This window comes from Molothrus ater, chromosome 14 (assembly GCF_012460135.2).
Source record: "Molothrus ater isolate BHLD 08-10-18 breed brown headed cowbird chromosome 14, BPBGC_Mater_1.1, whole genome shotgun sequence".
In the NCBI taxonomy this organism is placed as follows: Eukaryota; Metazoa; Chordata; class Aves; order Passeriformes; family Icteridae; genus Molothrus; species Molothrus ater.
The window spans coordinates 19016907-19030913 of record NC_050491.2 but is presented as its reverse complement, the minus strand read 5'-3'; the positions used below and the strand labels follow the sequence as shown (position 1 = coordinate 19030913).

Sequence of the window (14007 nt, the reverse complement as noted above, 5' to 3'; positions counted from 1 at the left end):
AGAGGCTGTTGCACTGCTGGCTGGCCTGCCCTGCCTGCTCTGCCTGCCCTGCCAGGCTCCTCTGGCTCCCCCTGCCCTGGATTTGAGCAGGGGCCCTCCAGTGTCTCCCAGCAGGGTCCTGTTGGGCTGAACCATGCCTCAGCTGGAAACAGCTCCTGGCCCTGGGCAGGGGGACACTGCTGGCACACAGTCCCTGCTCACCTCTGTTCTGTGTGCCAGAGCAGCCAGGGACGGCTCCCCTTCCCCGGAGCTCCCTGCTCCTGCTCTACAGTGGCCGCTAGGGAAGCAGAAAGGGCGGTGTCCATGCCCGGAGGGCAGCGCGGGGTCACTCGCAGGGGTCCCCGCTCTGTGCCCGCCGTGCTGCCTCACGCTCGCTCAGCAGGTAGGTGTCAATGAAGACGAAGAGCTCGTCGGGGCTGACCGGGGCGATGTAGCGCTCGCGGTCCGAGCCCGCCTTGTCCAGCAGCACGGCGTTGAAGTGCGAGCGTGTGAGGTGCAGGTAGCGCCTGCAGGTGCAAGGGGGTCGCTGCTCAGGGCTTGCACTGGGGGCTGAGCCTGCCCGCCCTCTGCAGCCACGCTCAGGTCCTCCTGCAGTGGGGGCTCCCACCTCCTCCTGCGGGCTGGGAGCTCTAGGAAGCTCTGGTGCCACTGCATTCAGACGTGCAGGGGTTCCCCCACCGCACGAGCCCCTCTGGTGCAGCAGGAAGGGGCTGTTCGTGAACCCAGCTGCCACCTCACGCTTTGCCATTGCTGGTGGCACTCCCGTTCCCCGTCCCCTGGAAAAGCCACCTGGCTGTGCAGGACGGCCCCACCTGCCCTACCTGAGCTCCTCGATGATGCCCAGGGACAGCCGGTGCTCCCGGATGCGTCCCACCTCGTGCGGGGGCTGCCCCAGCAGCTCCACGGTGGTGACATGCCGCAGGTCCAGCCCGCAGGCAGCTTGCTGCAGAGGGGGACAGTGAGGGGTGCTGGCCGTGCAGGTGGGGCAGGGGGCGGCAGGCAGCTCTGCTCACCTGCAGCATGGAGATCTGCATCTTGTAGAAGCGGTTCGAGGGGTCGGGGGCCGAGATGACCAAGAGGCGGCGCTTCTCGTGGAACTGATCCAGCAGGCTGGCGGCCGAGCTCACGTCCGTGTTGATCTGCATGGCTGGGGCACGACACGAGTGTGTGGGGAGGCGCCATCGTGCCCCCCATCACCCCTCGGACCCACAGGGCAGCACCCCCCGAAGCTCTGGGCGAGTCGCGCCCTGCCCGCAGCACTTACGAGCACAGAGGGGCTGGGAGCCCGTCCAGTGCTGGCTGGACTGGCACACCCGCAGGGAGGTGCCCTGCCGCTCGAAGCCCCCGTCGCACAGGTACTCGCAGGTGGCGCCGTAGTTGTTGCCGTCGGAGGTGCAGGAGATGTACCCGTTCTGCGGGGGCTTCAGGACAGGGCAGCGCCTCACTGCAGAGGGAGAAGGTGCCTGAGGGCTGGGTGCCGGGTGCCCAGCAGCGAGGGCTGAGCAGGCTGCAGCTGGGGCGGCAGCGGGGGCCCGCGGCCGCGCTCTCACCGTGGACGCGGATGCTGAACTTGCAGCTGGCGCGGTTGTAAGCCTGGTCGTGGGCGGTGTAGCGGATCACATGCTCTCCTTCGGGGAGCTCCGAGCCGGGCTCCGGGCCCCGCAGCATCACCCTGACCCACAGACGGGTTTGTGCATCGGCACCCCGGGCAGCGGCCCCGGCACGGCCCCCAGCCCCCGCTGGCACTGCCCGCAGCGCCTCTGCCCTCACCTCTTGATGACACCGTCAGCAGAGTCCCTGACGCGGGGAGGGTCCCAGTACACGGTGGCAGTCAGCTTGCCCGGCTCTGCTATGCGCTCCCGGGAGTCTGGGCAGCGGATCTTGGGAGGCTCCAGATCTGCCAGAGGGAGAGAGGGATTCATGGAACCTGTGGGTGCCTTGGCTGAGCCATGAGAGCGGTGTTGAACCACCCCGGGCACCTCGGAGCCACCCGGAGCTGCTGTAAAGCCAGCGCTGAGTGCCCCAGTCCCGGGCTGGTGCCGCTGCTTCAGGGCTAATGGCACTGCGGGGACAGGGACAGGGGTCCCAAGGGAGGGAGGTGCAGGAAATGTCCGGGTTGGCTGTGGGGTGACACCTGCAGGCGCAGGAAATGCCAGGGTTGGCTGTGGGGTGACACCTGCAGACACCCCAGGCACGGGTGATGAGCCCCTGCGTGCCCCAGCAGTGCGGGGGGAGAATTTACCTACACAGGGTGAGAATTTACTTACACAGGGGGAGAATTCACCTACACAGGGCCAGAATTCACCTACACAGGGGGAGGATTTACCTACACAGACTGGCTCGCTGCCGCTCCAGCGCCCATCCTCCATGCAGATGCGGCTCCGGTCGCCCTCCAGCTGGTAGCCGGGCTGGCAGGTGTAGTCGCAGCGGGAATCCATCTGCACGCCCGCTGAGCACACGTAGGAGCCCCGCAGCACCGCGGGCAGCACGTGGCACCGGATTTCTGGGGTGGAGAGAGCAGAGAGGGGAGGGCAGCGGCTGCCGGCCGTGCGGGCGGGCAGAGCCCCCAGGGCTGGGTGCTGAGGGGATGCTGGCAGGGCAGGGCCGGGGACACTCACGTCGGCAGTACGCCATCCCCGACCAGTGGCGGCTGGGCAGGCAGTGCACGGCGCTGGGACCCACCAGGCGGTAGCCGCGAGCGCAGCTCAGCTCGCAGCGCGTCCCCAGGCTGCTGCGGTAGGAGCTGCCCCGCGGCGAGTGGCAGGCGGCCTCTCCGCGGTGGATGGTGAGCGTGGCGCACCACTGGGGCACTGCGGGAGAGCAGAGGGCTGACGGAGGAATCTGCCGCGCCTCGGTTTCCCCACGAGGACACAGAGGATGGGTTAGGTGCTGTTACCTCGGCGGTAATCCAGGGCGGGCTCAGGCGGGGGTTCTTCTGCGTACACCTCGTTGGTGTGGCTCTCCAGGTAGTAGCCAGAGCCTGGCAGGAAGGAAGAGACGAGCAGGCTGCAGGACAGCTCATGGCTGCGAAACCAAGGAGCAATCCCAGCCCTGGGGAGAGCCTGTCCTTGGCGCTGCTGTCAAGGGTTAAAGCGGGCAGAGGGGAGCCCAGCCCCGGTGGCACGGAGGGCGCTGGCACCAGCCGCAGACTAAACAGCGGCAGCGGCAGCCGCGGTTGTGGCAGGAAACGGGCGCTGGCGCGGACTGGGCTGGCACCGACCCCCAGCTTCTGCTGCCGGGAAGCCCTTCCACCCCCTCCCATGGCACCGCCACTGCCACGGGGCATCCCCAGGGAAGGAAGAGAGCTGCTCTGTCTTGCCCTTGCCTGCCCTTTCCTGCCCGTCCCCTCACCCAGGAAGGGATGGCGAGCACGCTGCCCGGCCGGGGGCTGCTGGGGGTGCCCGTGCTCCAGGGAAGGATGGAGCTGCTGGAGGGGCTCGGCCGGAGATGCTGGCTCCTCTCCAGCCGTGCTGCCCCGCGGATGGGGTGAGAACGGCCCTGTGCCATCCTTGCGGGCCGCCCTGCGCCCTTCATGGGCACTGTGCTCGCTGTGGGGAGGGGGCCGTGCAGGGGGAGAGGCTGCGGCCCCTGGGCGCCTCGGCCGGCCGCGGCATTCCCCAGCACTGAGCTCACGTTTCCGCCGCGTTTCCGCCGGCCCCCGCCGGCGCTGCCCCCTCCTCGCCGCCCGCCCAGCGCACCGCGCTGCCCTGGGCACGGGGGATGCCCGGCCCGGGCACCCGCAACGGCGGCAGCCCCGCCGCGCCTGCACCGTGTCCCCCTGTCCCTGGCCCGGGTTCCGGGAAGGGGATATCCGCCGGGAGCAGGAGCCCTCCCGTCACGGGGAGGAAACTCCATTACGGATCTTCCCAAAGTGAACTTCATTCACTGTGGAGCGGCTCGCCACCGCTCCCCACGAGCCCGCCCGTTCCGCAGCGCGTTTATCCAGCTGCCCTCTCGCGCTGCCACGGGCCCTCGGGGAGCAGAGGGGAGGGACGGCACCGTGGGGATGGATCCGTGACCTGGGAGACGAAGCTGTTTCCCGGGGGGCTGCCAAGACTCCGGCCGGGGCTCTGGGGACAGAGTGCAGGGTGTCCCCGCAGGCAGATGTGCCATTTAATGGTGATCCTTCCAGTGCTGCCTTTTCCTTCTCACCTGGAGCCAGCTCAGCCCCGCTGCACGGGGCAGGAGCATCCCCAGGCGTGCTGGCAGCAGGGCCAGGGGAGGGGATGGGAGCAGGGAGGGGGAAATCACCCCAAACAAAGCCTGTGACCCAGCCATGGGGCAGGGAGGGGAAATCCCCCCAAACAAAGCCTGTGACCCAGCCATGGGGCAGGGAGGGGAAATCCCCCCAAACAAAGCCTGTGACCCAGCCATGGGGCAGGGAGGGGAAATCCCCCCAAACAAAGCCTGTGACCCAGCCATGGGGCAGGGAGGGGAAATCCCCCCAAACAAAGCCCGTGACCCAGCCATGGGGCAGGGAGGGGAAATCCCCCCAAACAAAGCCCGTGACCCAGCCATGGGGCAGGGAGGAGTGTGGGCTCGGTCCAGCACACATCTGCGGCCCCGCGGGAGCAGGGAGTCAGCGGGAAGCTGCGGGCGGGGGTGTGAGGAAGGCAGGCTGGCTTTCTGCTCCTCCCTGGGTGCCTGCCAGCACCCCCTCCGTTCCTCCCTGTACCCACAGCTCACCCGCACAGCCACCCCATTCCTCAGGCACCGATGCTCTGCCGGCATCGCCGTTCCCGGGCTCCCTCCATCCCTTCCCACCAGGAGCCCTCAGCAGGGGCAGAAGGCGCACGCTGCCACCCCCAGGAGCCCGCGGTGCCCGCACAGCCCGCACTCACCTTCGTGCCACGTGGATGACACCAGCCTGGCGAGGAGCAGCAGCAGCACGGGGGCTGCCATGCCGGGCTGGGCAGCCCTCCCGCCGTGCTGGGGCCGGGAGCAGCCGCGGGCCCTGGCGAGGATGGAGAGGAGCTGGAGGCAGGGGACGGCCCCCTCTGCCGCTTGATGTCTGTCGCTCCTGCCTGCCCGCTCCGCTTCTGCTGAGCAAACTTACTTTCCCCCTTGGCTGCCCATCCCAAACATTCAAAAGCCGTGAGTCAGGCCCAAAATGATGAGATTGTAAAAAATAATAAATCCCAGGATGGCCCGTTTTTCGACGCGCCTCCTGCTTCTCCGGGGCTTTAAAAAGTTGTAAGAGGCTTTCTTCTGCGAGCAGAAGAGCCAGGAGCCTGTTTGGACACAGGAGAGAGCCAAGCCGAGCCCGTGCCAGCCCTGACGGGCTCCGGGAACGCGGGGCCTGCAGGGGCGAGCACCAAACCGCAGGAGCCAGGTCCCCCTTCCCACGTCCTGCCAGAGGGAGGGAGGGAGGGAGGGAGGGAGGAGAGACCCCGCTGCAGACGGAAGGCTCCGAGCCCGCTGCCGAGAAAAGCGCTTCCAGCTGGGGTCTGTTCCCTGCCGCAGCCCGGCCCCCCGAGGCACGGGGACCGCAGCGCTTTGTCAGGGGCCGCTGGGGTCGGGCAGGCGGGGCAGGAGCCGGGGCAGGAGCCGGGGCCGGGGCCGCTGGGGCAGGAGCCGGGGCAGGAGCCGGGGCAGGAGCCGGGGCCGGGGCCGCTGGGGCAGGAGCCGGGGCAGGAGCCGGGGCAGGAGCCGGGGCAGGAGCCGGGGCCGGGGCCGCTGGGGCAGGAGCCGGGGCAGGAGCCGCGGCCAGGGCTCCGCTGGGCAGGGAGAAGGGATGGGCTGGCACGGCCAGGTAGGAGCGCTCTGTGGGGTGTGCCGGGGTGGACGCGCTGCTGGCTCAATGGGCTAATTAATTATGTGGCGGCCAGGCTGGGAGAGCGCTAATTAATGACTGTCGCAGGCAGGAGAGGGCAGCCGGGAGGGGCTGCTGCTGCCGGGGTGGGGAGCCCGCAGCCCCCCGCAGCCCGCCCCAGGCCGGGGACACCCCCGGGACACCCCCGGGACACCCCGGCAGGGCTCAGCCGGCGCTGTTGGCGGCTGGCAGTGCCATGTGCCGGGCGCGGGGTGGCTGTCCCGCTGGACACCGGGACACGGGGTGGGGCACGGCAGGGCTGCAGCAGGAGAGCAGGGGCTGGCGCTGGCTGGCACCGCGCAGGAGGTGGCACGGGACAGGCAGGGGGTGGCACCGGGGAGGCAGGGAATGATGGCATGGGTCGGGCAAGGGGTGGCACCGGGTGGCACGGGGCAGGAGGGAGGTGGCAGCGGGTGGCGCCAAGCAGGTAGGAGGTGGCATGAGGCAAGCACGGGGTGACACCGGCAGGCGGTGGCACGGGGGAGGCAGTGGGTGGCACTGGAGAGAGGGTGACACGGGCTAAGCAGGGAGTGGCACTGGACAGGAGGTAGCAGGGATAGGTACGGGGTGGCACGGGCTAGACAGCAGATGATACCGGACAGGTCGTGACAGGGGACAGGCAGGAGGTGACACCAGACAAGGGGGTGTCACAGGACAGGGGATGGCTCCCGACAGGGGGTGACAACGGATAGGGAGTGTCACGGGACAGAGGGTGGCCCGGGACAGGCGGTGTCACAAGACAGGCGTGTCACAGGACAGGGGGTGATAGCAGACAGGGGGTCACAGTGGATAGGGGATGTTACAGGACAGGGGTGATAAGGGACAGGGGGTCACAGGACAAGGGGGGACAGGGGACAAGGGGTGATGGGGACAGGGGGGTCACAGGACAGGGGGTGACAGGGCACAGAGTGTCACAGGACAGGGGGGGACAGGGGGCGACAGGACAGGGGTGTCACAGGACAAGAGGTGGCCCCTGGCAGGGCTGGCCGGGGCGCCCTCTGCGGGAGGAGTGGCGCAGAGCACGGTGCCGGCCGGCGCGCTCGGCCGTTTCCGTGAGCGCTCGGGCTCCTCCGGCGGGGGGCGGGCCCGGCCCGCACGAGGGCGTGTCCGGGGCGTGTCCGGGGCGTGTCCGGGGCGTGTCGCGAGGCCCCGCCCCGCCCGTCCCGCAGCCGCCCCGTGTCGGCCATGGCGTCCCCGTCGCGGCGGCTGCAGACCAAGCCGGTGATCACCTGCCTCAAGAGCGTCCTGCTCACCTACACCTTCGTCTTCTGGGTGAGCGCCCGCCCTTTCCCCCGCCGCAGCCGCGGCTGCGCCGCCCTGTCGCGACAGTCGCGAGCCACCGCGGCTTTCCCCTCTTCCCACCAGGTGTCGGGCATTGTGCTGCTGGCCGTGGGCATCTGGGGTAGGGTGAGCCTGGCCGTCTACTTCTCCCTGCTGGACGAGAAAGCCACCAATGTCCCGTTCGTGCTGGTGGGCGCTGGCACCGTCGTTGTCCTCCTGGGCACCTTCGGCTGCTTCGCCACCTGCCGCGGCAGCACCTGGATGCTCAAGCTGGTGGGTGGCCTGGGACAGGGCGGGATGGAGCCCCCTCCTCTCCTGATCCATCCCGACCCGTCCTGATCCATCCCGAAACACCCCATCCTATTCCTGTCTGGTCCCATCCCTGCCCTACCCCGTCCCATCCTGTCCTACCCCATCCTCTCCTCCTCCACTCTCCCCTCCCGTCCCATCCCATCCTGTCCTGCCCCATCCCCTCCATCCCCTCCCATCCCACCCTTTCTGCCCACAGTATGCCATGCTCCTGTCCCTCATCTTCCTCATCGTCCTGGTGGCCGCCATCGTGGGGTTCGTCTTCAGGCACGAGGTGAGTCTGGGTGGCCACTGCCGTCTCCCAGGGCTGCAGAGTGAGTTTGATGATACTTTTACCCCAGTGCAGTCGCAGATGTCACCGAGGGACAGAGGGGCTGCCTGGGAGTGGTGCTTAGTTTGGCAAAGATAGGGTTAAACCAGCGCAAAGAGCAGCTTGGTCCCTGTAAGGACCCAGAAGGAGCAACCTGGGTGCAGGGGTCAGTCCAGCACAGCACGTTGTCCCTCCATCAGAACAGGCAGAGTAGCCCTGGACTGTAATTTCTGGCTTTGGTCTATCTTCTGCAATAATTTCAGTAATTAAAGCTCCTGGGAGGGTTTCTGTGCCTGCTTGGGAGGGAGCTGGCATGGTGCAGCTCCTTGTTATTACAGACAGCATCCCTGCTGCCACAGTGCATCCAGCCTGCCCTCTAATACAGCCTCTAATTGCCTGTGCTGGGAAATGGCTGCTGGCCATGGCCGGAGTCACTGCTGCCATCCCCAGCGGTGACTAATGCGGGACAGGAGGGACAGCAAGGCAGGAGGGACAGCAGGGCAGGGCAGGAGGGAAGGCAGGGCAGGAGGGACAGCAGGGCCCTGACACCTCTGTCCTACAGATAAAGACCAGCTTTGAGAGCAACCTGGACCTGGCCTTGAAGAACTACAACGTGACTGCAGATCCACACAGCGAGGCTGTGGACACCATTCAGAGAACGGTGAGAGCCCCAGGTGGGGATGGGAGAGAGCCCCAGGTGGGAATGGGTGAGAGCCCAGGCTGGCAGCAGGTGGGAATGGGTGAGAGCCCGGGCTGGCAGCAGGTGGGAATGGGTGAGAGCCCGGGCTGGCAGCAGGTGGGAATGCTGACCTGGCCCAGGGCGTCCCCTCTGGCCTCTGTGGCACCAGCATTCCCTCACAGGCTTTGGAATTTGGCAGATGCTGGGTGAGATGGGGGAGCCATGGCGGTGGTGGGGGAGCAGGGGTCAGTTCCCTGGTGTGACCAGGCTCCCCACATGTGCTTCCCACTCCAGCTGCACTGCTGTGGAGTGCAGAACTATTCTGACTGGGAGAGGACTGAGTACTTCAGCCAGAGGGGCATCCCCCCCAGCTGCTGCAAGAACCCGAACGACTGCTCGGAGGAAGATCTCAAAGACCCAAACAAGGCCCAGCTGAAAGTGTTTGTGAACGTAAGTTAAGCTCAGAAAAGCCTGCCTGCTGGCCCTGGAGGTGGGAAGGGCAGGGATGGGTGTGTGCAGGGGGTCTAGTCTGTTCCTGGCAGGCTGGAAAGGAGAATTGCCCTATCGATGCTGATGTTCAGTGGCCCAGGGGCTCCCCTGGAGTGGGTAAGGGTATGGAATCCTCCCTTCTGTCTGAGGTTGCCTCACTCCTTGCTTCAAGATCAGGGCCCAGCCAGACCCAAGCATGGGCCTTTGGGGATTTGTGTTTTGAAGAACAGGTGAGTAAGGAAGCAGCTTCCCAGTAAAGTTTGTTTCAGCAGTGCTGACATCTCCCTTGGGTGCAAAGTCCTGACCCGGTGCTGAGGGCGTGTGACCTCATCCACAGGGATGGTTGGGTGATGCAAAGGTTCCTCTGATGAGTCACCTGGCTCAGGCTGGGAGCAGCCCAAGGGCAGTGCTGCCCTTGGTAAGGCATCTGGGCTGGGACACTGGAAATGGCTTTGCTGGGGCCTGGCAGGAGGGGTCAGCCAGGACCCCCCTGCTGCCTGCAGGAGCATCTTCCCCTGGAGCTTTGGGGAGGAGCTGCTCTGTGCTCCTGGGGGTGCAAAGCACTGGATCCACGTGCTTGTTGGCTTCCTCTGCAGGGTTGTTTTTTCCTGGTAACGTCAACAATGGAGTCCAAGATGAGCGTTGTGGCCGGAATCTCCTTTGGCATCGCTTGTTTCCAGGTAAATCTCCTTGTCTGGCTCGGGAGGAGGGCAGGGTGAAGCCAGCACGTCTCCAGAGGGATTTAATTTCAGTGCAAAATCTGGTGTGTACAAAAGGCACAGTTGGTTTCAGTCAGGGAGGAGCAGCTACTCTGTGGATTCCCCTTGGATTCATTCTGACTGCTGTGCAGGCCCCAGTCTCTCACACCCAGGGCTGAAGCCCCAGCTCTGTTTCCTTGAGCCCAGGTTTGTTTGGGAAGATCTCCTCTCTGAATGAACAGGCTCGAAGCAAAACCAAACAGAGATGGACGAACTCTGCGCCTGCTGTTGGCAGGGATCAGATCTGTGCCCTTCCTTTTCCTACCCACCCACACTGTTATCAGGAGGGTGTTTGGCATCGCTCCTCTGTGGTGGGGTTGTCGTGAGTGCTGGTGTGGCACCGCTTGTGCTGGTGGCTGACCACCCTCCCCTGCCCTATGTCCTCTGCTGCAATGTCTCCTTCACTTTATCATGCAGGGCACTTCCAGCAGCAGCAGCATTAGTGTGCTGGCCAGCCCCAGCTCCAGCTCCAGAGCTGTGTCCCGGCAGGAAGCGGGAGGCCCCTGCCCCCGGCCGGGGCTTTCCCGAGGTGCCGAGGGCTTTCCGACGCTGCAGGATGTGCAGCTGGCCCTCCTCCAGCTGCACTGCGCCAGCGTGCTGGGCTCTGGGGCTGAGCAGGCAGCCCTGCCTTTGGAGGGGCTCACATTCTGCCTCCCCTTGACCCAGCACCCAGTGGCTGTGGTGTGAGCAGCAAGGTGCTGCTGGCTGGGGCTGCAGGCTGGGGAGCAGGCACCTGTGAGATACTCAGCTGTCTGAGCTTGTCACTGTGTGTTTTCTGTACAGATGGACTGAACTGGGGAGTGGTACTGAGTGCTTTGGGAGAGCCCGAGAGCCGGAGCTGCTCTGCTGTGCCCGCTGCTCCCTGGCTGGGCTGGGCTGGCTCTGGGCTCACTGAGATGTGCCCGATACACCAGTGGTGAACTGCACACACACTCCCAGCTGCAGCATTATCTCAGCTGATGGCAGGCTTGGGCATTGCCACCAGTTCTTGGCTTTTATCGCCCCCTCGACAAGCTTGGCTGGGTCGCACCTCAGCCAGGGAGCCGTTGTGCTGATGTACCTCTAACCTGGCTTGTGGAGGTCAGAGTCATGCAGGATCTGGCCCTGGAGTCTGCACGGGTGCTGGGAGGCTGTGTTGTGATAACAGAGCACGTGTGATAGCAGTACCTTCCTGATGTGAGAGCAGCAGCCTTGCTTCCCCAGTGTCCTTGCAGCAGGGAGAGGTGCTGCCATTCTCCAGTGGCTGTGTAATTGGCTGTGACACTCCTGGTACCTGTGTAATCTCTGCAATTACCATAAAACAGTCAATGCTTCACGTAGCAGCTTGTAATGGGATGGGACTTTGAGCATCTCTTGTGAGGAGCTTGTTTAGTTGGTGCTGCCAGGATCCTGTGCTTCAGCTGCTTTCGGTGATTCTGAAGCAGGGTGCAGCAGCCCTTGCTGTGGTTTGTAAACCCCACTGTCCATCCTTGCATTTCATAAAACCCTGGATCAGTTTGTCAGGTTTTCTCCTGAAAACACCTCTCCCTGGTTTTGGCTGCCTCTGACATGCAGGGTTTGTTTTTTCTCTTTTTCAGTTGATTGGCATCATCCTGTCCTGCTGCCTGTCCCGGTACATCACCAACAATCAGTATGAGATGGTGTAGCTGGCCCCCAGCACTCTGTGCCTGTGCCTGGGTATGTCTGTAAGTCTAGGGGGCTGCCTCTGCCCCCCTGGCTGCTGCTGGTTACCCATGGGGTGGGGGTACCACATCTGGAGGGTTTAGGGTTAGAGGGCGCCTGCAAGACCAGGTCTGCTGTGTCGTTTTACCCTGTGCCATTTCAGCCTGTGTATAAATCCAAATAAATCCATCCTGCCTGCTAACACTCTCTGTGTGCATTGCAGGGAATGGCTGGGGAGGATGCCTCCACCTCCAGTTTTCCTCTGGATGCCACGTCGTGAAATCTTGCTTTGAACTGACTGATCCTCTTCTCAACTAGCTCATAGAAAGGAGTGCAGCAGCTGTCCTGCTGCACTCAGGGACTTGTCCTGACACTACTCTGCTGTGCCACTGCCTGGGAGAATAACTGGTGTGGCTGTGGTGGCTGCAGCCCCCAGCTGCTGCCCCGAGTGCCACACTGTGCTGAGCTGACTGTGCCGGTTCAGCACAGCTCCCAGGTGTCCCAGTGCTCATCTTCAGTGCCTCCACTGGGAAAGGGCTGCTTCCCCTTGCCTTGGGCAGCCCCTGGACATCCCCTCACTCTCCAGACACAGTTGTTCTTGAGACAGGGCTGTTAAACACAGTCCTGCCTGCCTGAAGCCTTGGCTCAGCAAGGTTGTTGCCAAGCTGCCTCCTCCCTCCCTGGGTTTTATATACTTTTTTATAGTTGTACTTCTTTAAGGACGGGCTGTAGTGGTTCTTTTAAGCTGTAGTGAGGTTTGGTGATGTAGCTCCTGGTGCCTTTACCTTGGTAGGTGTCCTTGCACCGATTCAGCTGTGACTTGATTGTCAGTATTATATGCTGCTTCAACTCATTTTATGTATTGAGTAGAATTCTTTTTGTCCTGAGACACAATAAATATTAAGATATTTTACTCTATGAAACCTCCTTGACTTTTCTTTTCATGTCCTGGAAATTCCTCTGCTTGAAGAGCAGCAAGTACCTCCGGGGCTGATCTGCTCACTCTGGGCCAGCCAGGAACCTCTGGCCACTGCAGTTTGCATTCCTCCAATGTGCACTGGTGCACTTCTGCCTGCAAATAACTTCGGTAATTGAATTTTCTTCATAACAGTGGTTGTGTAACAGTGCTGGAGGAGAGGGCCTGGAGCACCCCAGCCCAGGAGCAGGGTGAGTAACTTCAGCCCAGTGTGAGCCATCCTTGGCCTGCTGGCAGCTGGCTTGGAGCAAAGGGCAGGGCAGTGCCAGGCCCCAGCTGCTCCCCAGGGCAAGAAATGTGCATTCAAGCTTTTAAATTAATTTGTTACTGCTCATTTTTGGGCTGTTTTGTCAGCAAGCCTCTGCCTTTGTGAGCCTGGTGCTGCAGTGAAGCACTCCTCTGCCAAGCTTGGGGGGTTTTTGGGTCTCAGGCACTGAACTCAAACGAGCTGTGTCTGCCTGTCCTGTTGCTAGGGAGGAGGCAGGTGTAACCAGAGCAGGGAAGCCCCCACCAGCAGTGGTGGCCCTTTGTCAGCGTCACCCCTCTGGCCAAAGCTGCCTGGGTGCTGGGTGAGCTGCCTCAACAATGCCCTGGTATGGGCCAGCCTGGCTGCTGAGGGAGGGAAACGCCCCAAACCCTTGTGTTCATTTATCCCAGGTGAGTAAATCAGGCTGTTGTCAGCTCCTCCTGGCTCGGGATGAGGCAGAATGTGTCAGAGCTGGGCTGGAGACTGGCTAAGGGCAGTGAATGCATGGATGGAGACAGGGCAGGGACACATGAGAGACAGGAATGGATTTGGATAAACCCTTTGTCATCTTCAACCCTGCACAGAGGGAAGGACCCTGCCCTGCTCTGTGCCCCTACAGGCAGATTCCTCCTGGGGCACCCAGTGATGCCAGGTGAATGGGGATGGTTCTGGCAGGGGCTGGCACAGGGAGCCCAGAGGTTTCCAAGGAGCTGCAGGAAAACCAGCAAGGGTTGTGGAGGCTGGTGCAAGCCCGCTCATCCCCACAGGCAGCAGAAGCGCTGCAGCCATCGGGGGTGTGGATCTTACCGGGTTAAATAGCACTGCTATAGACAACTGACTTGAATTTGGAGAGGTGTTCTGGATGTCCTGGCAAAGGCATGGGCTGCACCCTGGTCACCTGCCTGGACACTGAGCAGGGACAGAAGCCTTGCTGGCAGCAGCTGTGGCTGGGTGTGTTTGCACCTCCCTTCTCTGCAGGATCAATGTCTCAGGCGACTTGTCAGCAAGGCTTGGTGTCCCCAAGGCTGGCTGGTGTCCCTTGGGATGCCATGTGGGGAGCTCCCAGTGTTTTAACCGCTTTGTCAGTGCAGTGAACAGGGAGGAAGGGAACTGCCCTGCTCACATCCCCACGGGAGCTGCAGGGCTGTGAGGGGGGTCTGGCAGCCCTGGGGACGACACACCTGGCACCTGTCTCTGTTCCCTGCTCTGTCTGTACCTTCCAGCCATGGCAGTGTCCTCCCCTGGTGACACTGAGGGTTTTTCCAGCTGACACTTGCAGGATGTCAGAGCTCCTCAACAGCAGCTGGCTCCCTGGGATGACATCTGGGACCTGGCTTTGGCACAAGCCCAAGGTCATGGGCATAAGAAGTGTGCCCAGGGTGCCCAGGGGTTTTGGTGTAAGCCTTCAGCCCTGTGGCAGGCACTGTCCTGCTCAGGGCAGCTGCAGTGCTCAGGACTCCTTCCCTCCTGCAGCTCAGGATTCA

At 63.4% G+C, this 14007-nt stretch overlaps 2 protein-coding genes across 3 annotated transcripts; one reads left to right on the top strand and one right to left on the bottom strand.

The window, feature by feature from the left end:
- Positions 1–325: 325 nt before the first annotated feature.
- On the bottom strand, positions 326–4902 carry SRPX2 (sushi repeat containing protein X-linked 2). The gene is made up of 10 exons (XM_036402361.1): positions 4842–4902; positions 2897–2980; positions 2619–2810; positions 2327–2503; positions 1771–1897; positions 1551–1672; positions 1265–1444; positions 1014–1147; positions 822–943; positions 326–506 (listed from the first exon to the last, which is right to left on the bottom strand). Exons 1-10 carry the CDS (start codon positions 4900–4902, stop codon positions 326–328), a joined length of 1380 nt encoding a protein of 459 aa, XP_036258254.1.
- Positions 4903–6982: 2080 nt separating this feature from the next.
- Positions 6983–12213, top strand: TSPAN6 (tetraspanin 6). 2 transcript variants are annotated; one of them, XM_036402480.2, is made up of 8 exons: positions 6983–7084; positions 7178–7366; positions 7602–7676; positions 8275–8373; positions 8686–8841; positions 9477–9560; positions 11216–11315; positions 11524–12213. In XM_036402480.2, the coding sequence occupies exons 1-7, from the start codon at positions 6998–7000 to the stop codon at positions 11282–11284; spliced, it is 759 nt and encodes a 252-aa protein (XP_036258373.1). In that variant the 5' UTR covers positions 6983–6997; the 3' UTR covers positions 11285–11315; positions 11524–12213. The 2 variants fall into 2 exon arrangements, with proteins under 2 accessions (XP_036258373.1, XP_036258374.1); XM_036402481.2 differs by lacking the exon at positions 7602–7676.
- Positions 12214–14007: the final 1794 nt, after the last annotated feature.